Source organism: Puma concolor, chromosome C1 (genome assembly GCF_028749965.1).
Source record: "Puma concolor isolate L17-30 chromosome C1, mPumCon1.1.hap2, whole genome shotgun sequence".
In the NCBI taxonomy this organism is placed as follows: domain Eukaryota; kingdom Metazoa; phylum Chordata; class Mammalia; order Carnivora; family Felidae; genus Puma; species Puma concolor.
The window spans coordinates 13,478,073-13,501,057 of record NC_141674.1 but is presented as its reverse complement, the minus strand read 5'-3'; the positions used below and the strand labels follow the sequence as shown (position 1 = coordinate 13,501,057).

Here is a 22,985-nt window from a genome sequence, read left to right as displayed (position 1 = left end):
TCAAGTGGGCAGACCCTGTGAGCCGCCCCTCTGGACAGGGCTGTCGTGCCTCTCCGGCTATTTCTTCACTTCCTAGCTCTCGCCATTGTTCAAGGCTGCAGCCAGCTGCAGTGTTAATCTTTGACGTATTTGCAATCCCAGGAAAGAAAGGCCCGCATGCGACAGGGCTGGGCTGGGGGCCCGGGGAACAGGCAGAGGCTGAGAGACACCAGAAGGAGGAGGGAGATGTGCGTGTGACTACCCATGCGTCCGCCTGGCTCACCCTGGCATTTAAACCTTTTTGTCTGCCACTTAAACCTTTCCTGGGGAGCAGTGGAAAAAGGCTGGACTGAGAAGGCAGTCCTGGTGTCCCTTCCTGGCTCAGACACTTACTGGCTGGCGACTTCTGCCTTCCCCAAGCCTCAGTTTCCCATCTGCAAAATGGGGGCAGATGCATTGAAAACACACTGACCTGCACCTGTTCCTGGTGGAACCGACACAGCCCCACGAGAACACGGATTCCTTAGTCTCCAGTGACAGCCCCGGGGACATTCCGCCGCACAGCACCGACAGAGGCACACCCGTATCGACGCAAACCACACACCCCTGAACACGTTCACCCCCAGCCATCACACTTCAAGTCACAAGGACCTACCCACACACGCCATCAAATGAAGACAAAGCCCCCCCCCCCAACCCCATCTATCCAAGACCCACTCTCTTCCTTCCCGACTCCTAAAATAGTGCCCACCAGCAGCCGTGCATACACAGTAAACAACAAAATACACACACAGGCAAGAACACTCCCTCAACAGAGTCCCAGCGTTTACCTTCCGACACACTCACCCCCAAGGCCAACTGGGATTTCTCAGTTCAGAATCCCAAACACAAGTCATGTATGTGGGCAGGGCCCTCGCGAGCGAAAACGCGTCAGCAAGCCCTCCTGCTGAATCTTCTGTTAATGACAAGCCCTCTGCTCCAGAGATAGGGAAGCCACTTCCCAGGGACACAGCATGCTGTGAATTAGTGGAGGGCAGCCCAAGGTCAGATGCCTGCCAAGAAGCTGGGGTGTGACAACAGAAAGCGTTTGTGGCACCCGAATTCAGGGCCTGGTTCTGCCACCTGCCGAACCCTAGGGAACTGGGCAAACCTCTCTGAATTCTTACTTTCATCAGCAAAATTGGGATACTAGGTCCCTGTGGGGCAGGGCTGGGGTTGAGGCAGGTAGTGACAGGAGGGGAACAGAGCGCCTGGCCGGGCTCCTGACCTATAGTAGCAGGAGGTGAGCAGGTTGAGAGCACAGGCTACCAGTGAGATGCACCTGCCCGTCTGGGCTCACGGAGCCTAGGCACCTCCTTCTGTCTATAAATGGGCATCTTAATAAATAAGCCCTTCCTTAAGGTACTCTTGGCAGGATATCACGAATGCACAAAGGTGCTTAACCCAGGGCGTGGCACACAGTCAGCGGCCGGCCGACGGGCTATTCTCCTAAGTAGTAGATGTTCAATAAACGGCTGTTGCTTTCCAGCCCCCCAGGTCTCCCATCAAATATCACCTCCCTGGGGAGGGGCTCCATGATCACCCATCACCTCCCCAGGCAGCCACTTCCTACTGCTCTGCTTTATATTCTCCGAGTCCTTGTCCACCTTCCCAAAGTCTTCCCCGTTCGTGGACCTGTTCATTGCCTCCCTGCCCCCAGGGCGAAAGCTCCAGGACCTCGTGCATCTCGAGGCTGTACTTCCAGCCCCTAGAACAGCGCCTGGTGCCTGGCACGTAGTGGGCACATTGCTGCTGTGGGAATAAACGGTGTTGTATCTCCACCTTCCCGGGGCACTAGGGGTGGGGGGGGGAGGATGGTGGAGGGGGCCTCCTGTCTCCTCCCACTCCCTGCCCTCCCTGCGCGCGCGCGCGCGCGCGCGCGCACACACACACACACACACACACACACACACGCTCTGTCTGTTGCCTCCCTTGGGAATGTGATTCCCAGCTGCTGGCCCAGCCTTTCCACTGCGGGCGGGATTCCCTTGCTGCCTCCTGCCAAGGGGCCCGGTGAGCCTTGATGGGTTTACCTGGGTGTTAATCCCCCCCAACAATCCCCTCTGGCCTGACCAGACAGCCAGCCTCTATTCTTGTCCTGGGTCTAATTAAGTGCCTGAAATGCCACTTCCCGTTTCAGAGATGAGGCAGGTAAAGCCTAGCCTGCCTGGAGCTCTGCTTTGAAGCAGAGGAGGCCGGAAGCCAGGGCAGGTGCACAAGAGGAAGGAGGAGGTGAGAGGCACTGAGGGGGCCAAGGGGAGCGGTGGGGGGGGGACTTCTGCTGCCCCTCCTTAAAGAGGACAGACACCTGCAAATCTCCTACCTCAAGATGCTTAACCTTTTGGGGACCCCGAGCCCTAGAGACCCAGGAAAACGAAGGATCCCTCACTGGGGAAACGTACACGTACCCACAACCGGGATTCAATTCTAGGGTCTCACGCTCACCTCCAAAGCCTCTAACAGTCCCCAGCTTAAGTTGCTACGATGCCATTTTAACTATATATATCTAGGTCTAGATGGAAGGACGGAGGCATAGATACAGATACAGATGTAGAGACATAAATCCCGACAGCTATACCCCCAAACTCAACAAGACCATCTCCAGAGGAGGAAAAGGATTCTCCGTCTTAATTGTATCTGCTTTTTCTATAATTTGAACTTGGGCAAGCACATGCTACTTTTGTAATAAATCTTTATGAAAAAATACGCACATGTATTTTAGAGCCTTCCCCTCCCCATAAAACAACCTGCATTTGACTTGGGAAATTCTTATCTGAGAAATCTCCACGGGTCATCTGTCCTGCACGAATCGCTTTCAGGTTTTCCACCGCATTGTGAACACACACTCCCTATGTGCCGGCCACGTTTTCTGTGTTTCGACCTGCGCCCCTGTTGTGGTTTCTAGCCCCACCGGACGGGTGAGAAGACCAAGGCTCAGAGATGTGAGCAGCTCATCCAGGGGACCCGCGGGGTAGGGGGGGCTGAGATGAAGGGGGGGGTCTGGGAGGCCACGCTCATGCTCGAGGTGTGGGCAGGAGGGCGGCACAGCAGGACAGGCAGGGGGCTCGTCCTGACAGTCCCCTTCTTCCTAGCCTGCTGCCCTTACTGATCAAGACCCTCAGCAGGGGCAGGTGACAGTAATAAAAAGTGAGGGACCCAGCGGCTTTGGATGAATGTTCCATTCATGGTGCCTGGTTTGAAAGTCTGGAGATCGGGGTCCCTGTTCTGACTCTTTCCTGATTTGCTGTGCAACAAGGAACAAGCGTCTTCCCCTCCCTGGGCCTCAGTTTCTCCATCTATAAAACACAGTGCGGCAGCAGACCAGTGACTCTCAACTGGGGTGGCCAGCAGACTGACCAGAGCCCCTTACCCAAAAAGCCACGCCCCTCGGATGTCCCAAACCAAGGAAGTGCCCCTGTGTGCACACTTTGCAAAAGCCCCTGGGGGGCTCTGCCACACAGCCCTCCGCCTTCCTGCCTCATCGGATCTTTCCGTCTCCCACACTCTGCACTGAATCCTCCCTCCAGGGCCACGCCAGGACGGCACTGCAGTCTGGCCCCGCCACGGGTACCCCTCCCCAGTGAAGCACAGAGAGGGTAACTGCCCCCCCCCCCCCCCCCCCCCCCCCCCGTCACACAGCAAGCTGGGCAAGCACTCAAAAGGTAGACCCCAGTGTCTGGAGACCGGCCATGCCTGTTCTCCCAAAGAGACCTCCCGGCCAGGAGAGAAAGTTCCCTAATCAAGGGAATAGAAGAGGAGTGAAATCATTTGTCACCAGATAAGCAATATCAGCTTATCTCTGAAGACCAATAACCACAGCCCCGGGCTCTGATTCCAGGCGTAAACACAGCTTCTCTCGCCCTCCCCCTCCTCCAGAGTAGCCTCCATTGGAGGTAGGCCCCCCGGCTCCCCGCCCTGGGACAAAGCCCTGCCTCATCAGAGTTTCCTCCTTCAATGAGGAACACATTGGTTTTTTACTTCCTCCCCTCCAGTGCCTATGTGCTCAGAGTATCAGAGCTCAAAGGGTCCCCGCCGGCCATATCACCCCTGAAGCTCTTGCTAGGAACCCCAAGTCTCCACGGAACTCACTTTGAAAACCACTAGGCTGATCCTGCCTTGCCATTGTTCAGACAAAGGGGGAAGGACCAGAGAAATTAAGTGGCTCCTTCAGGGTTACGGGGCAGTTAGTGCCAAAGCCCAGGCCTGTCCGTGGGGGCCATTCACATGGGACCTGAGTTCCAACCCCAGCCGCCATATTGCAGTTACTTTCTGTCTTTCTCCAAGTCATTTATTTGTCCTTGCTACTCAAGGGACTCTTCCCAAGGAAGATGGCCAAGTCTGTGACATCTGTCAAGTCTCAAGATCCCAGTAGGTGCTCATGGGTGCTGGGACTGTGGGTGGTAGTGGGGGGTACTGGCTGGAGCCATAGTCTCCCCTGGGCCAGCCTCCCCTGGGCCGGGCTCCTGAAGAATGGAAGGGAGGGGCTGGGGGCTTGCAATTATCCCAATGGGACAAGAGTAGCCAGACTTGTGCCCTTCAGGCGTCTGGGGGTAACGGTCTCAAGGTCCTATAGACCGTACTAGGAGAACGGTCTTCCTTTCCCTCCTTCCTTGAGCTAATCTCTCGGAGCCTCAGTGTCCCCCTCTGTGAAATGGAGCTTAAAAAAAAAAAAACAGTATCACACATTAAACACAAAGCGTAGGGGCGCCTGGGTGGCTCAGTCGGTTAAGCGTCCGACTTCGGCTCAGGTCATGATCTCGCGGTTCGTGAGTTTGAGCCCCGCATCGGGCTCTGTGCTGACAGCTCAGCGCCTGGAGCCTGTTTCAGATTCTGTGTCTCCCTCTTTCTCTGACCCTCCCCCGTTCGTGCTCTGTCTCTCCCTGTCTCAAAAATTAAAAAAATAATAAAAGTAAATAAAAAATAAACACAAAGGGTGACGAACTGCAGGGATGGAAAAGGGCCAGATTCCCCAGGCCCTCACCCCTGGCCTTCCTGGAAGCAAGACTTCAACCCGCTTCTTTGGCTGTTCTGCGGGTGAAGCTGCCAGAAAACAAGTGTTCCCTTCCCCTCCTTTGGCCTCAACTCATGCCAAGCTCTCTGGACCTCAGCTTTTCCATCTAGAAAATGACCAGATGAGCTCTAAGGCCTGTTCAACTCCGGCTCACCCTTTGGGATCCCAGCCCGGTCCCTGTCATTGTCCTGGGAGCCAGCCACAGGCTCAGCACTCCCTGCTGAAGTCCCTTCCTTGGCTCCCCACTGCTCTTGGAACAAATCCCAGCTTCTTAGCTCAGCCTGGAGAAGCCCCACCACCTGGGCTGGGCTGGGGGGGGCGGGTATAACCCCCCCCCCAGCCCAGCCCACAGGAAGTAAGGCTTAACACCGTCAGACTGTCGTGATGAATGGATGAAGAGTCTAGATGCCTTCAGGTCACTTCCAAGTCACTCGAGTCAGTGTACAGACCTCCCCTATTTCAAGAGAACTGGGGGGGGGGGCAGCTATTCCAGGGGAGAAGGTGTGATTGGGGGACTGTGTCATATACCCTCACCTGCTTCCTCTACGCCAGGAGGATGTTTCTACTATCTCCTTCAGTCACCAAATAGGGCTCACCTTGACTCTCCCAACCCTGCCCACCAAAGCTGGGAGGTCCCCGTTTGTTTGTTTCTGCCTCCTTCACCCCCCATCCCCCGCCTTCTGTTGAATGAGCTGCCTCCAAGCCCCACTTATTTCTTCTAGATCAGGGAGGATGCCACTCATTTGCACATGGCTCAGCACCTGCCCCGAACCCAGCCCGGTCAAACGCGGTGATCACTTACAGATTTACAGTCCCTATTCTTTCTCAAGTCATAGGGGAGTGGCCTTGGAGGACAGGAGGAGGTGGAAGGGACTGGAGAGTTCTGTTTATCTGGTCTCCTAATCTGCCCTGCAGTTTCTATAATTATATCACCGACTCTTCTGCAGTTGACATCCATGGGACAGTTTTGCAGATGGGGACTCTGAGGCTCCAGGGGCACCTCACTCAAAGTTACCCAGATCTTTCGGTCAGGGGACGGGGCTTTTCTTTGTCCTTCATCCCCCTCCTCGCTGAGGCCCCAGCTCAGGCACCTTTCCTAGAGCATCTCAGGAGTGGCCTCTGCCCACCAGATGTCCCTGATCACAGAACCACAGGTGGCCACAGCAGGGGACGACTTTTGGAGACCTCTGGACCCAGCTCCCCAGGTTCATGGAGGAAGGGAAGGGCTGCGAGCCAGAGCCTGGAGCCCAAGCCACCGCAGCCCTTAGCGCCAGACACACCAGCCTCGCCGGGGGAACTTTCTCCTCTCCGCCAGCATCCCCTCCCAAGAAAGCCACCGACCGCCTCGCAGACGGGCCTTAACTCCTTTGCCCCGCACCCCGCTCCGTGGGTCGCCGCCCGGGGCAGCTGACCCAGCAGAAGCCCAGGGACCAAGCCCTCCACCGCCAGCTTCCCTCGCCCGAAGCTTAGTTTTTGTTGTGGGGTTTTGTGCGTCCTGTTTTGTTCCGTCTCCCCGCCCCTTCCCCGGCGCGGCCGATCCCCTCGCTCCCCTCCCCCCTCCCCCTTCCCCCCCTCCCCCCCAGGGCTCCCAGCGTGCCCGCTCTTGACTTCATCCACTAAGTCAATAGCCCGGGCGCGGGCAGCCCGCTCCCCCAGCTCCCCCCGCCCCGCGCCGCCCCCGGTTTTCTTCTCGGGATAATGGGGGCTCTTTGTGGCCTAATCAGCCTCCTGAGGGGCCGGGAGGCCCGGAGCGCTTCCCCCGCGGCCGTCGGTGAAAATGAAAGCGGGATTAGGCCGGGGCCTCGGCCCACACCATAGTAAAGCGCCACCAGGCATTCGCCCCTTCAAAGCCCCTTTCGGGGGTTTGGTTACTTTATTTCTAAAGTTGTTTGTATTTCTAAAGTGGCCATTGAGGCGCGAGCGGGGACTGCGCCGAGTGGGGGGGGGGGGGCCGGCGGTCAGCCCGGGGAAGGAGAAACCCCTGGAGCCTGCCCCTCCCCCTCCTCGGACCCGCTGACCAGTTTCTGAGGCGCTTTCCCGGCCCTTATTTCCTCCTGCCCCAGGAGGTGGAGAGGGGCTGACAAGCCCACTAATCGGATGGGGAAACTGAGGCTGGCCACTGCAAGTCACTGAGGCAGGGCTCCGCAACAGAAGAGCTACCAGCATTCAAACCTACCACCAGCCAGGAGGGGAGAAGGGTGTGTGTGTGTGTGTGTGTGTGTGTGTGTGTGTGTGTGTGTGTTTGGCAGGGAGACGCAAGGGTGCAATTAGGGGGGTAATCGCCCCTGCGGCGCTCAGCCCTGAGGGCACCAGCTACACCTCCGTGGTGTCAGCTGCACCAGCTATGGAAGGGAAAGTCCCAATCCAGAAACCGTCCAACCCTCAAGGGAGGAAAGGAGGTTCCAGAGCCTCTTCGCTTAGGGTTCACTCCCAGCACCTCCAGTAAACCCTAAAAATGCCAGCGCAATAATTCAGAACCTTCCCCATCACCCAAGATGGGAGGGGCGGCATTTGCAGGCGGCTGGAGGGACCATAATAGAAGGAGAGAATGGAGGGGGCAAAAAGCAGTAGAAGAAAGCAGACGGGCATCTCCTAGCTTTTTCTCGCGGGGGCACACACATACACACACACACACACACACACACACACACACACACACACTGGAATTTCTTTTTTTCTATCGGACTTCTCATTCTCCCGAGAGTGAATCCAAGACCCAGAAGACCAGGTGTGGAGAAAAACTTGCAAAGAGGAGGAACGGGGGTGGGGGTGGGGAGGGGATTAGTACAAAATCAGTCCTGAAAGTCCTGGGTTCCTCCTTCTGCCGCTGGACCAGCAGTTGGGGTTGGTTCTGTGGTTACAAGAGACTGCAGGAGACAGGAGGCCTTCTGCAGGCTTGCGCTGGGAATGACAGAGTTCCAGAAGGTTCCTTAGAACTCCCCCTGACCTCTACCAACCCCAAAGTTGATGCTCTGGAGATGAACTCTGAGCCTGATTTTTGTGCAGCCCAGATAAACCTGATGCAGACCGCAGGACAAGTTTCCAGAGAACTGGAGCGCGCTTGATTCCAGACGCACAATCTCTGCGCAAAAGTATACGCAACACAGGACATCCCACGAAACTTCCCCAAATGTTACCTTCTCTCCACTTTCCCCAGGCACCTACAGACCCACAACTGTAATTTGAACCCACATCCAAGAGTGGACCCTCTCCACCTGTTTCCCCACAGAGGCTGGGGACCGGGGGAGGATCCTGCAGAAAGGCCCATTCCACTGGGGCCCCGCTGGGTCTGGGTCCCGTGAAAAGACCCCAGGAAAGTTCAGGCTGGAGTTTTCCAAGCTGCTTCTCCGGAGGACGCCCCACGCCTTTTTCTGTCCTGTCCTAGGGGCTGTTTGATCTTTTTTTTTTCAGTGGCAAAGAGCACAGGGAAGGCGCTTGGGAGCTCAGGCCCCAGGCCGCCCCTCCCTCCTCCTCTTAGCTGGAACCCTGGGCGCTTCCTGTGCCCTGTCTTCCAGGCCTGTGACCCCCCAAGTCAGGTTGGGGGCTGCCTGCCAAATCCAGCCCGGGCCCCAAACACATCCTGTTGTTGCGTGCGGTCACGCGCACACAGACATACAGACAACACTCACAAACACCAAAACACACAGGCAGCCTGGCAAGGGGGCGAGGCACACTCAGAGATCCAGGTAAACATGCACACAAACAGGCGCTGGGGCACATCTCTTCATCGTAGGCTTGTTCATTTTCTGTCTCAACCACCTGGCTCAAAAGTCTCTGAAGGCAGAGACCTTCTTGGTGTCTCAGGTGCTCCTGGGCACTTATCACAATGCCTGGCACAATGCATAGTAGGTGCTCAACAAAATTTTACAGATTGAAGAAATTCACCCTCTGAAACAATTCTTTCTTTTCTTTTCTTTCTTTATTTCTTTTCTTCCTTCCTCCCTTTCTCTCTTCTCCTTTCTTTTCTTTTCCTTCCCTCTTTCCCTTCCCTTCCCCCCTTCCTTCCTTCCTTCCTCTCTCTCTCTCCCTCCCTCCCTCCCTCCCTCTTTCTTTGACAAAAAAGGGGAACACCACATTTGTGCTTATTTCAACCTCAGAAAGGACCCTTCCAACAACCAAATGGGGGTGACTGGGTGGATACTGCTGCATGCTTTGGAAAGGGGTGGCAGCAGCAAGGGCCAGATAGAGGGTAGGCTTCCAGCCCCAACACCCCTCCTCCAATTCCAGATCCTCATCCCGGGCTCTCTCATCCAGGAGTGTCTGGAGAGACACTCCCTCGAGAATATTGGAGTCACCAGGAAACCTGCCTGTGTGAAGTTCCCAATGGGGCATGGCCTCCAGAGGCCCAGAGACCCCTTTATACGCTCCCCGAAATTCTGTCTGTACGAACTTGTGTGGTTGGCCAGTTTGTTGGGTGTTATCCAATTCCCAAAGGGGTCTAAGGTCCCCCCAAGGAGGACAAGAATCTTTGACTTAGTCCAGGGCTCTGGCTTTCATAGGAGGAGACCGAGAGCCAGAGACACTGAGCAAGTTGTCCAAGATTACACTCTAGTGAGTTGGGGACAGGACCGACACTGGCACCCTTCCTTCCCAGGCCCACCACGATGCCCCCTGCCCCCCCTGATTCCTCCTGCCTGGCGCAGCTGGGATCGTTTGGGGACAGGGCAAGCGCAGGAGGGGGTAATCTGACCCTCCGGCCGCTGGTAACCTGTGGGTGTGAACTGGGCCCAGAGCAGCATGAAGACTTCAGCTCTCCAGCCTTGTAACGTCACCCTCCAGTCTGCGGCGTGGGAAGCCAGGGAGTGGGGATGCCGGCCTACGCCATTTCTTCCCCAAAGCCAAGAACTTAGAAGGGGCGGCTGCGAACATCCCGAAGGCGGGGAGCCTCACTCTCCTGGCTGTGAAACCCCGACAGGCCCGTTTAAGGAGCAGCGCTCCGAATGAGGGCCCCACCCCCACCCCCCGCCCTTGCTCCCTGTCCCGGCTGGACCAGGCTCTCGGGCCGGCCCCTGCTCAGCGCCCCGGGTCGGAGCGCGGCGCCCAGGCCCCCGCCTCGGGCTCGGCCTCCCTCCCGCTCCGCCGGCCCCGACTCGCTCGCCTCTAATTAAGCGGCGGGATCGCAGCGAGCCGCCGGGCCGCGCTGTAATATGATGAACTGCCTTTGTGCCAGTGTCACCGAAAGCGCTTCTGATAAGGGGAAGCCGCGGAGGATCAAAAGGACGACAGCGGCTCGCCCGCCTCCCGCCGCCGCCCGGCTCCGCGCGCTCGCCCTCTCCGCCCGCGCTCTCCCGCGGGCTGCCTCGGGGGCCTGCGGCTTCTCCCGACCCGCCCGTCCCCGGCCAGCCTTTCGGGGACTCGGCGTCCCTTTGTCTTCCTTCCTGCCGCTCCGCGCCTCCCGCGGCCCCTCCGCATTTCTCGGCGCCCTCCAGCGTTCCGGGCAGGTTCTCTACTCCCCGCGCTCGGTCTTTCTCGCTCCAGTTTTCCAGCGCGAGCGTTCCCTCTCTCTTCCCCTCCCCCTGTTGCTGTTCTCCTCCGCTCTGCCTCTCTCTCGTACCCCCTCTGTGCCTCTGTGTCTCCCCGGTCTCTGCTCACCCCTCCCTTGGGCTCGACCTGGGCGCAGGCCCCCAGCGCACAGCCAGGGCCCGGGCGACCGAATCTTGGACCATTTAGCTGACCCGCAGTCTCGGAGAAACCGTGCGGACCCTTCCGCAGCAAGCTTGCGGGGCTCTGTGGCTCCTGGAGGTGCCCAACTGAGGGCCAGGCTGGCGCGCCCAGGCGCCTTGGGATGCCCTAGGGGCTTCATGGAAGCACGGCTTGGGGCGCACACAACCCCCCCCATCCCTCCCCAGGCTGCAGCGCCGCGAAGCCTTGCCTCTCCCCGGGGGGCTGAAGTTCCAAGTGCAGCCGACCCCCCTCTGGCATATCATATCCCCTTTCCTACACCCCTTCCTTTGGCCCCCACCTCCCCTCTGCCCTAGACCCTTTCTCTTCCTCCTCCGGGCCCCTCCCCTTCGCAGGCTCCCGGTCCCCCCTGAGCTGCCTGCGGACCCCTTCCCCGCCTGGCCTCTGCCTACCCAGCTTCACCGTTCCCTTCCCCCCACCCCCACCCCACTTTGTTTGAAGTTTTGGAGAGATCTATCTACTAATGGCGACGTTTCCCCCTTAGGTCACCGTTCTGCCTTGATTCGATTTGGGAAGGCAAGTTCCCTCCCTCCCCCTGCCCGACCCCAGCCGGGGCCAATCGCTCCAGAGCGGGTCAGAAAGCGCTGACCCCATTTCCACCTTTTCCTCTTTCAGCCAGAGTTGGGAGAAGGGGGGGGGGGGGGGGGGGGGAAGAGGGAAGGCCTAGGACAGTAAAAACCGAGGGGGGCATCCCCACCTTCCAATCTCCTCTTATCCCCATCCCCAACCGGGTTTCCTAATTACCTCATTAGTCTGGGATGGGAGAAGGAGACGAGCTATTTTTCCTGGAATTCCTGGAATGTGCCCCCCCCCTTAGTCATGGCCTTCAAGGCCCCAAAGCCCCTGGAGAATCTCCCCTTTGGGGTTTCTCTTCTGTGCTCTTAACAGTTGGAAGGCTTCTCCTCACCAGGCACTTCTGTGCCCCTTCTGTGGTGTGAACTCTGGCTTTAGGTGATTGTACATTTCATGTTTCTTCAGGTGCCCATTAGGAGCGAGGCCTCATCAACGTTGCTGATGATGACAAACAGAAAGTTCCAAGAGGCAACCTGGAAGGAGATCTCCTTTGCTCAACTCTCTCTCTATGTATAAAAAATATATATGTTTTTATATCGTATTATTTACATAAAATGTAATGTGTGACAACTATCATTTTCAGAAAGGCATTCTTTAAAAAAAAAAAAAAAAGCCCAAATAATCACCTTACTGCTTTAAGGCTACTGTTATATGTGCTTTTAAATCCTTCCATGTAAATTCCAGTGAAAAATTTGGAAAGCTGTGAAAGGGGAGGGGGCGGGCGGGGGTGGGGGGAGGTTAATCCGGGTTTAACGCTGCGATGCCGTCTCAGGACCAGGGTTATAGCCTGATTGCGTTATCTCTTCCCAACATTTGAGACGCCCATATTTCACCCAGCCAAATAGCTCCAAGAGCCGCGCAGATGGCTGCCGTGGTCGCGCCTCAGGAAAATGTGTTATTAATATCTAAATAACTTCCCAATACTGTCTGGTAAATCTCCCCTCCACCATTCCAAATGATGAATTCGTTTGAAGTCTTCCCCCAGCCAGCCTCGTCTTTTCAATGTCTCTCTCTCTCTCTTCTCTCTTCTTCTTAGCCAGGCTTATTTCAAACTGGTAAATATCTAATTCCTTTCACGGCTGCGCCGCGCACACGAGTCTTTTAGGTACAAACGCCTCGAAACAGCCGGTGTGTGTGGCGGTGCGTGCCCGGAGGTGAACATAAAACCCGCACGCCTCCGCGGCGGGGGACCCCCACCCCGTGTAGAAATGCGTCCGGGAGGCTGGAGCCGCGCGGGAACCTCAATCTGGGAGCCGAGCCCTTCCCCTGCGCGCCCTGGGGACCCTGGCCCGGTTCCCCGTGGAGTCCCAAAGGCCTTCCCCTGCGCGCCCTGGGGACCCTGGCCCGGTTCCCCGTGGAGACCCAAAGGCCTTCCCCTGCGCGCCCTGGGGACCCTGGCCCGGTTCCCCGTGGAGACTCAAAGGCCTTCCCCTGCGCGCCCTGGGGACCCTGGCCCGGTTCCCCGTGGAGACCCAAAGGCCTTCCCCTGCGCGCCCTGGGGACCCTGGCCCGGTTCCCCGTGGAGACCCAAAGGCCTTCCCCTGCGCGCCCTGGGGACCCTGGCCCGGTTCCCCGTGAAGTCCCAAAGGCCTCTCGCCTCCCCGTCTCCCCAACACGCTCCACCCCCGCGGCTCCGGCCCCCCCCCCCCCCCCCCCGCACCCCCAGCCCTCCGAAGGCTTCCCTCGCTCTCTGGGGCGGATAATTACCCTCCGCTCCCCTGTTCTTGTCTCAAGTTTGTTTGCTAAATGTCTTCTATTAGATTATGCTCGTTCATTCCCCCTCCAACCTTATCTCCTTCTGTCTCGACTCTCCTTGCCCGTCACACTCGATTTAGGCACGAGTTTATCTGGCAAACAGTTTGCCGACTTTGTTTATTTACCGCGGGTTCCGGGGCTGCGAGCGCGCGCGCGAGCGCCAGTGTTTGCCTTTGTAATAGTTAGATCTCATTGTTGTTCTCCGTGAGTCTCCGCTCCCTCCTTCCCCTCTCGCGGCTTCGGTTGGGGGGAATGCAGGCAAGAAAGGGGGAGTCTTGTCAGCCCAGTGTGGGCTCGCCCCTCGCCGGGAGCCCCCCTCCTGCGGGATATTCCCCCACCCCCGCCCCGCACGCCCCCTCTCCGCTCACCCCATCCCCCCACCACCCGGGCGCGGCGGAGGCCTCGCCCCCCTCCCTCTCTCCCTCTGGTCTCACCACTGAGCTCAGCCTAAAGCCGGGGAATTGCCTGACACCCTCCCATCTTCCTCCGAGCCCCCATTATGCGAAGCTGATCCCCACTCTGAACAGCCTCAAATCCCGCCTGGACTCTGTTTGATTAGATTGCCAACCCGGGGTAATCCTTTGATTTGGTAGAGTGTCAATTACCTTTCTCTAAACACACATTTACAGAGGAGGGAACTTGTTGGTTTAAATCAATGCAGATTGTTTCTTGATAAATGGACTATCTCCGTCCCCTCCCCGGCTCTCCCGCTCCCAAGGCCCCGCTCCCTCCGCGCCTCCTCCCTTCGCCTCGGCCGCTCTCGCCTATGCGGTAAACAATGCCCCTTCCAGGTGTGAAGCCGGGGGAAGGGAAAAAAGGAAAAAAAAAAAAAAAAAACAACGGTGTGGGCTGAGCGGAGCCGAGCCCCCCCTTCCCCTATTCATGCGCTCCCCCGGAGCCTAATTAAATTTAGCAGGTCTTTGTACACACAATCAAAACAGCTTCCTCCAGTGTAGCGAACGACCGAAAACCGCATTAGCAGCTATCCGCGCTGCCAAATTAAATTGTTTCCCACCTCCTTTTACAAGTGTCTAAAACCGACACTTCGGGGCTCTCCTGTCCCTTCCGATCCTCCTCCGTCATTTGCCACTCCACACCTGTACGTTCGCGGCTTTAAAAATGCATTGAGGAAAGAGGGAAAGAAACACAGATCTGCCTTACACAGCAGCCCCCTCGGCCCCCGCCTCGGACGGTCTTCCCGACCCGGGGAAGTCAGCCAAGTCTCCGCCCGGCTGTGACCGTGGCACTCTCCCCCACAGAGGAAAATGCACCCTCTTCTTTTCAGTTTGTGAGTCCCCCCTCTCCCTCCTTATTTCGTATTAATCGTGACCTCTCTGGGCGCCGTACCCCAGAGGCCCAGATGGAGCCCCACGTCTGATCTGGTCAGTTTCAGCCTACGTTTGTGCAACGTCAGAGGCATGAGGTTTGGGGGTGCTGATTACTATCGATATTGCTCCCCCCCCATTTCTTTACACTGGCCCCCTTAGTTCCCCCAGAGAGATGGCTCGACTTTTTGCAAACCCCTATCAAATTTCCCAGCAGAGTCTCTCTGGGTTCAGGCTAGGCAAATCTTTTTCTTCTCCGTCCCTCCTCCAGTCCTTTCCCACTTGGGTCTCCGGCCTGTCTCTCCCCTGGTCCTCGGAGCAGGGCTGAGGGGAAGAGGGTCCAAGTGGATGAGGGCAAGAACTGTCCATGTCCCTCTCCAGGTGAGCAGAGCGTGGCCGGAGCCCCTCTCCGCAGCGGTCTGAAATTCTCACCACCAACAATCCTAATAACTCGGTCTTAACAAGGATAAGAGCAAAAAAAAAAAAAAAAATACGAACAGCCTCATGAATATCAGCCCAAGGGGAGCAGGAGTGAGCTGTTCAGAGATGAAAGTGCACAGAAATAAAAGCTCAATTTAATCTGCTTTAAAACCCTTCAACTTAACGTTTGTGCTTCAAACTCTGAGAGTGAGGACTGATTGCGGATAAATAGTTTCTTACCATGCCTGGAAGCTATTACACCCCTCTCCAACACAGTTTCCTATTCAGGAGTCCCAGTTTTCATTATCAGCTCTAATAAGTCTTAACATTATTAAATGCCAAGCGGACGATAGGGAAAAACGGACTCAGGGAGGGATCTCTCTTTAGCGCTTAAAGAGGAGAGCTCTTAAACCCCTTCTTCCAAGGCTCCCCACCACGAGAGGGGCAACCCCCGGAGAAAGCGTTCGCCAAGAGCAAGGAGCCAAAACAAAGTTCGTGGGCGCGCACCCCTCCCGTTGCTCTGCGCTTTGAGGGGTCTCTGCCTCTCCCCACCTGGCCGGCTCGGGTGGAGGTTAAGGGGTCTTTTCACCTCTAACTTGGCCGTGAAGCTGATGGCCGGGGTCCAGGAGGGAGAGGAGAGGTTCCCACTGTGGGGGGGGGGGGTGGTCGCCTGGGATGCCTGCCCAGGTACTCAGGGGGCTGATGTGACTTGTCACCAGATGGACAGGCAACCCTCACTCATCCCCACGGTCGCTCTGCCCATTCACACCCACGTACGACCACCCTGCACAGCCCCACGGAACCGCGGTTGCACAGAATGCAGCCCCACGGCACCACGATCCAGAGGGCCACGGGCAAAGAGCCAGACGGAGAGTCACATGCGCTGACACAGCCACCCAGCCCACACTCCCGGCGCCCAACATGCCCACTGTCACTCAGAAAACTGCTGGGCTTTCTGGATACCAGACCCACGGGTGCCATTTCATTTCTGCAACTCCTCTCCAGACTCAGCTCCTGGGCTCTCTGCCTCCTCCCCGCAAACCCCTGGGGAACTGAAGCTTCCTGGTTGTGCTGCAGGGAAATCCTCTCTGCAGCGAAGCTGCCGGTTAGCTGGTTTCGTAAGCCCTGACCAACACCAGAAGCGCAGGACCTCCCTGGAGGCGGAGGGCTCCCCAAAGCCCACCCTTTCTATCCCCTTCCCTTCCTTCTTTCTCAGGACAGACCGAACCGGACAAACCCCAGCCACACACACGCACACCTAAAGTCTCTCCAAATAAAACCAGACCTCCTTCCGCCTCTCCCCCGGTACCTCCCAGAAACGGCGTCCGCCGTGTGGTAAGGCACCAGGAAAGAGCCCTTCAAGTTCAATGTGCCCCACCCCACAAAAAAAGGAAGTGCCCCTAAGCCCCTTTCTGCCACGAACTGAAGTAAGGAGTGGGTCCCCCCACAGGGGGTCGCAGGGCTCAGGGCCGCCTGGGCCAAGCCAGAGGCGCTCCTTGGCGGCACAGGACCCCTTCCCACTGCAGACCTGAGGCCGTGCGACAGGCCCGGCGCAGCGGGGTGCCAGGCGCGGCTCCCTCCCTTTCTTCCCTCTCGCCCTTTTGTCCCCGGCGGGACTGGGCTCCACTTGGGGCCCTGAATGTCAATAGCCCGCCCCTTCCCCAGCTCTAGGCTGCTCTCAAAGGGGCTGCCCCTGCCCCCCCTCCCACCTTCCCCCTCCACCAGGCCAGTGGGGGCTGGGCCTCCCTGGGTGTTGTCTTTGGAAGCGGGCTTTGTCTCTGAAGTTCATCTTCAAGGTTGGGAGAGCCTGCTGAAAACTGGGGAGAGACCCGGGCTGGGAGTTCGCAGGACGCAAGGAGGGAGGTACCTCGAGAAACCTCTGCAAAGACATTCCAGCCAAATGTGCTCCTTCCAAGTTCCCAGGTTCGGGGCGCTTCCCCACTTTCCACAAAGCTACTGTTTTGCTGGTTCACAGGAGCACTGTCTTTGCTGTCTGCCTGCCTGCAGGTCCCCACCCCTGCCCCGGCCCCGCATGCCTGCTGGGGGGCTTGCTTCTTCTCCCCAGCCAGCCTCCCCGGCTCTGGCTCTTGTCTTTCTGTCTCTCCTCCATGCCTCCACGGAAGACGCAGTCTCAGAGAGAACTCCGAGGGGAGGGGGTAGTGAGAAAGACTTCCCCTTCTCCCGAAACTTCCCCCGCACCCCCGGTCAATAAACAAAAGCACGCCCCCCTTTCCCGGGGCGTGCAGGCGCTTGAAAGATAAATGCCTTCCCTAGCAGATCCGGGGGAAAAAGCCGGGCGCCAGGCTCAGACTCCCGGCATAGGCCCAGCCGCGCTGAAAAGTGGGGAGAGTGCGAGGAGCGTCCGAATCTTTCTCCTCGCCCGAGACCTCCCCACCCCGGGCCTCTGGGAACTTGGCCCCTGCCTCGTGCGCCCGTCTGCACGCACTCGGCGCTGCCTCGGTCCGCGCGCCCTGACAACGCGAGGCTGAGGGTTCGGCGGCGGCCCACGCGGGCCTCGCTAATTTTTATTGATTGCAGCGGTCAGTCAACTGTCAGGCAGGGTTTCAAGGGACCGTTTAGAGAGCGTGTGCGGGTCTGGTTAACAAATTCATTTAGGGAGCCGCGGGCCGGCTCCTCCTTCCTCGCCCCCCCCCCCCGCCCTTGCCCAAGTTTCCTATAAATAATAGATCCACGCCGGGACCAGCCGCCAAAACGCCAGCGCCGGAGGACACACGCGCCGGAGGGCTCGGCGAGGCCCTGCGCGCGGGGCTCGCGCACTCGGCGGCGCGCAGTGCACCAACCTGCCGCCGGCTCCCCGGGGAGGCGGGGTCCGTCTGCGCCCCGGCTCCGCGCCCTGCCCTGGCCCCGGGCGCGCCGAGGGGGCGCTCTCGGCAACCCTCGAGGGGGCTCCCGGCTGCCCCCCCCCCCCCGCCCCCACCCCCGGAGGCTGCGAGTCCTCCCGCTGAAGTTCGGTCGCCAGCCTTGGGCGGCGGAAGCGCAGCACCGGCCCGCACGCTGGCGGGTGGGGACGCGCGGCTCCGCCGTGGCGTCCCCGGGGAGGCTCCCTACCTTTGTCTCCCAGGATGCCGTCGATGCTGTGCTTGGCTTTCTTCTCGCCGTCCTCCTCCTTCTTGTCCGCTTCATCCTCCTCCTCTTTCTTCCCGAACTTGATTCTGAGCACGCGGCTAATCGAACTCACTAAACCTCAGAAATTCAAAGGCAAAAGAGCGAGTATAAGTCGTTGGGGCAGCGGAGCCCGGCGCGACCTGGGCCCCTGGGAGAAAGCCGCGCAGCCCCCCCCCCCCCAACACGCGGCAATGAGATTCACACCCGCTGCCCCCCTCCCTGGTTAAGCGTCTCTACCTAAGGACAGTCACTCGCTAGGGAAGCTGACCCACCTGGGGCATCTCACGGCGGCTTTCCTATATGCATCCTTGCACACACTTGTGCCCTACACCCGCGCATCCCCTAGATACACGCACACCCACACCCACTCCCCCAGGGCCTTCCCGGAGGCCCTCCAGCCCCTGTGCTGCGGTCTCCACACTCAGGTGTGCGGCCCAGCCCTGCGTGCCCGGCCGCCCCTGCACACGTGCCCCTGCACACGGACATCCCAGGCCGCTTTCTGTCTCGCAGGGCAGGATGCTGGAAGGCCCCCACATTTGGGGCCCATTGCTGGCTGGTGGCACTAACGAAACAGAAACTGTGACTTGGGGAAAGGGGTCCAGGAAGCCCACCCGAGATCAACCCTCCTAGGATACACCCATCTCTCTAGGCCACTTCCCGCAGAAAGCGCCCAGGGAGCTCCTGTTATCACCCAGCCTTACAGGATTAACTTTTTGCCCCTTCCGACCCTCCTTCCGTTCTCTCCTTCCTCCTCCTCTTCTCTCTTTCTGAACTTTCTTCTCCTTCCTTCTTCCCTCGCTTCATCTTCCTTTCGGTTTTGAGTCCCTCCTGTGCCCCAACTCTCTCCACGCTCCTGTCCCCCTTGCTCCCCCCAACTTTCCTTCAAGCTCCGCGTCATTCAGCACCTCCTGTCCTCTTCCTTCCACCCCCAGCCCCGAACCCCGAGCCTGAGCCTGAACCGGACTCCGCCGGCTCAGCTGCCTTCTCACCTGAGGGCACCGTGCTGCGGTCACAGTGCCCATCCTTCAGCAGCCGGTCTCGGATCTCCCAGCTGAACATGCCTGGGTTTTCCCTCTTGTACTCCTCGATCTTTTTCTCCACATCCGGAGTCGCCACCTGCTTCAGAGGTGGAGGTGGGAGAGCAGGAAAGATGGGGTGGGGGGAGGGAGATACTTTTAATATCAACCTCCCAAGAGCCCCAGGCCAGGCTGGTGGCTCTGGTTCCCATCCCCCCCCCCAACACCACCACCACCACCGCCCCCTTCTGAGATTGGCCTTATCCCTTCACAAAACCTGAGCCTGGTTCCCAGGAGGGCAGCTGACTGAGGGCCCAGGGAAGTGATAGGTAATAAAATAAAAAGCTAATTAGGACTCCTAGGATCTCCCTTTCACTATTTCAGGCAAGACAGAGGGGAGATTTTTCCCTGGCCTGGGATGATGATAGGGGATGGGGCAGACATCGGGACGGCCCAGGGATGACTCATGGGCCCCCAAGTCTTGGGCAACCTGGAACCTCAGTTATCTCCATCCACTAGAAATTCAAGTAAGGAGGGAGCTATCCGGGGGTGAGGACACTCTCCCCCTGAACTTTCACAGGAAGCGTACGGACTCCCCAGTGATACTGGATGATGGAGGGCATTGAGAGGGGGCTACGGCCAGGATCCCCCAACCGTGGGAAGGCCGACTGTCGGCTCGCAGCAAAGACACTCACTCTGGGCTTGCTGCCTCCGATGGCCCCAGGCCGGATGGACCCGGTCTCCTGGTAGCGGCAGAGAATCTTGGAGACACAGCCATGGGAGACACGCAGCTGGCGGGAGATGACACAGGGCCGGATGCCATGGTGGGCCATCTCCACTATCTTGTGGCGGATGTGGTTAGGCAGGGGTCGCCCGTTGATGAAGACCCCGCCAAGCTGATTGACCCGGCCTTGGCCAAGTGGTGTGGACACTGGAGAAGGGAGGGCAGATGGGGAAGGAGAGAGGCACAGGGTAAGGATGGGGAGGAGACACTGAGCACACCTCCCTGGCTGGTCTCATTCGAGCCCCAAGACCCCTGACAGAGGATCCCTGAATCCCCCTCCCACGTTTGGAGCCCAGGCAGTACAGAGGTCAGGCGAAAACCGTCATGAAGCTGAGAGAAGGTCCTGCAAGGATGGAGGGGGGAGTCACGGCTGGCTGCTACAGTCCCCCAGACGCCGCGTGCCCCTGCTCCTGTCACACCATGGGGAATGAGGACGAGGGATCTGATGCTTCTGAGGACGGGAGGGAGGGGACAGAGCCAAGAGGCTGATGGAGTCTTGGAGTCTCTGGGACCAATGTCCCCCCGGGATGCAGTATGGGCCACAGGTCTGCCTGCCTCTTAGAGAGGCCACTAGCGGGTGAGATGTGGCCCCTCTGGTCCGCTCCGTGCCCTAGGTGGTCAAGACTGATCCATTTTGGAGGGAGCCAGAAGGCGCTGGTTAATTACCAGTGTTTATTGCTCTGGCCTGGGCTGGCAGAGTCGTCCAACTTCTAACTGAACAGTCGAGGGACTGGCGACATGATGCCGTTGGTCCCTGCCTCTGGGGTCACCTGGCTGTCCCTTGAGGGACTCTCCTTGCTTCCAACCCCTCTCAAAGCTCTAATTTCGTTTTGGGGAGATCTGGGGAGATGCTCCAAGCTTCCAAATCAAATACTAGTTGGCTTCAGAAATCCATGAACTGTCCCCTGCAGGCTCTGAGAAGCTGGTACACAGATGGGCCAGAGTCCCCCCCCCCCTGGGGTGTGGGTGACTTTGGGAACCTGGGAGACAGACATCCCCGGCGGTCAGCCCCTGCTGTATGCTGGGGAGGGGAGAGCTCCTCAGAAGCCTTAATGCAAAGTGTACACAATTTCCTCCCAGAAGGTTGGGGGACACCCGGTGCACTAATCCGGCCTCGATCCCCCCAATTTGGGGACTCGGCGGCTGCGGAGATCTGGCAGATTAGAACGATTTCACAGCCGCCCGAGTGGAGGGAGCTGCCGGTATAATTGGAAGGGAGGAGGCGAGAAGAGGCTCGGCTGTTCCTACCGCCTCCTTCCTCGCGCTCCCGGTCCCCCCCCCCCACCTCTCTTTGCAAAAGTAGGAGTCTGAAGCCACCCTCGGATTTAATCAGAAATCGTGCGTCGCCAAGTCAGAGTCACTCGGTCTCCGTGGCGGAATATGCCATTAGCACTGGAGAGCTCTCGAGCGCCCAACTTTATATTCAAGAGCCTCTTTAGCGACCGGCGCTCGGCTCTCCTCAGTATTCTCCGTCATGTTGGGCAAATATTGTTCTAATCCGCTGCGCGTCCTCGGCCGCCTGTTTCACTTGCATTCGCTACAGGAGAGTGTTACGGCAAATCCCCGGGCTTGTGCGCTCTCCCGCCTGCGTGGCTGCTCGCGCGCACTTGATCACGGAGCCACTCTCTTCGCCTCTGTCTAATGCAGGGACCCGCGCCCGGCCCGCTGCCGGAGGGACCCCTCCCTCCCCAGATCGCAGGCTGCCTGCCCGTCCATCCCCTCCCCGCCTCCTTTCCCCTTCCTCGCGCACAAGGGGGCTCATACAATTACCAGAAGAGTAATTAAAAAATGAAAGTGGTGTCCCGTGTGACACCGTGGCTACCTGCCCCCAGAAGCCCAGCGATCCCTCGGTTGACAGGTTGAAGGCCTTCCATCCGTTTAGAAAGGAAGCAACACAACACAAAACCAAGCCAAAAAAAAAAACCAAAAAAACAAAAAAACCCGCAGGAAAGGGTCTCGGCAGCCCGCTCGCACCCTTTTCTGGAGCCGGGAACCGTCCACGGTGCGTCTTTCCCTGCTCGCCCCGGCGCTGGATATTTCTTTAGGGAGGACGCATTACAGAATCGCGCACTTTCCCCGTCCCGGGGTCCCCTCCCAGGAGTGTTCCAGAGTTCCGAAGCCCAAGTGAAAAGTTGTGGGGGTGGGGCCGGGGGAAATCGTTGCTATCGATTATGTCGCATTAGTTTGTTTCCAGACCCCAAGAGCAGGAGTTTCTGACTGTTGCTTTGGAAGAAGCGGAGAACCTTCCTGGTTTGGACACACACACACTATCCACATGCTGTCGGCATTTCGAAATAAAAGGGGTTTTGGAAGACCATCCCAGCAGTGGGGAAAACAAACAAACAAAAAGGAACAATTCGGACGAGGAGTAGGACGCGCTTGCAGGGGCGAACGCAGGAGAGCTGCGAGAAACTATAGGGGGTGGGGGGGGAGGGAAGTATCTGAAAATAGTGGAACGAGCTGAAATTCACGAAGAGCTGGCTTTTCCTAGGGGCCGAAATCTGCCCCGGGTTCCGCCCGGCGGAGGAAGGCCAGGGCCCGCGCGACCTGTGAGGCCGGGCCGCCGGCCACCGAAAGCCACGCAGAAACGGACAAGTGTCGGCCCCGGAAACTTCCGGGGTCCAGCGCCCGGACTCCGTCCCAGATGAGACGGGGAGCGCGCCCCCCCTCCTCCCGCCCCGCTGCCGCTGGCGCCGCCGCCACCCCTGGAGATGGCTGCGTCTCCGCGGACCCCGGGCTCCCGGCGGAGGCGCGGAGGCGCTCTTACCTTCCAGAGGAAAGCCGGTGCGCGGGTAGTTCTGCCCGGGCGCCGGCCGCATCATCCTGGGGACGGTGCCGGGAAGGGCCGCCATTCTTGCGCACGCCGGGGACGAGTCCAGAGTCGGCAAAAATCGCTGCCCGTCCGCTCTCTTCACCCCCGCTGCGCGCTCTTTCTTTCCTTCTTCTGCCACTTCGCTTTTTTTAACCTCTTCCCCCTCCTCCCCTCTCCGCACGCGCTCCCTGCCCCCACCCCCACCCCCGGCTGCAGCCGTTCGCGTCCAGAAGCTGGGGAGGGGGGCGAGGTGGGGGGCGGAGGTTGGTGGAGGGGGCGGTCGGGAGTGGGGGGGGGGAAGGTGGCGACAGGGAAGTTCAAACAAACAAACACGCCAACCCCAAGTCCGCCTGTGCCCGCTCTGCTCGGCCAGAAGTTGTGCGGGCGGATGCGCCGGGCGGAACCGGGAGGCGAGGCCGGCGGCGGAGCGGGGCTGGGGTAGGGAGGGGGGAGCCGCGGCCGG

The 22,985-nt window shown here is 58.8% G+C and overlaps 1 protein-coding gene across 3 annotated transcripts in view; it reads right to left on the bottom strand.

The window, feature by feature from the left end:
* Positions 1–22,676, bottom strand: part of PAX7 (paired box 7) — a 98,073-nt gene extending 75,397 nt beyond the window's left edge. Inside the window, exons 1-4 of one of the 3 annotated variants that reach the window (XM_086715835.1) lie at positions 22,478–22,676; positions 19,622–19,857; positions 18,900–19,029; positions 17,854–17,988 (exon numbers count right to left, since the gene is read on the bottom strand). In XM_086715835.1, the coding sequence (XP_086571961.1) occupies positions 17,854–17,988; positions 18,900–19,029; positions 19,622–19,857; positions 22,478–22,562 (586 nt within the window). In that variant the 5' untranslated portion in view covers positions 22,563–22,676. The remainder of the gene's footprint in view (positions 1–17,853; positions 17,989–18,899; positions 19,030–19,621; positions 19,858–22,477) is intronic. The other 2 variants (XM_086715837.1, XM_086715836.1) reach the window with 2 other exon arrangements.
* Positions 22,677–22,985: the final 309 nt, after the last annotated feature.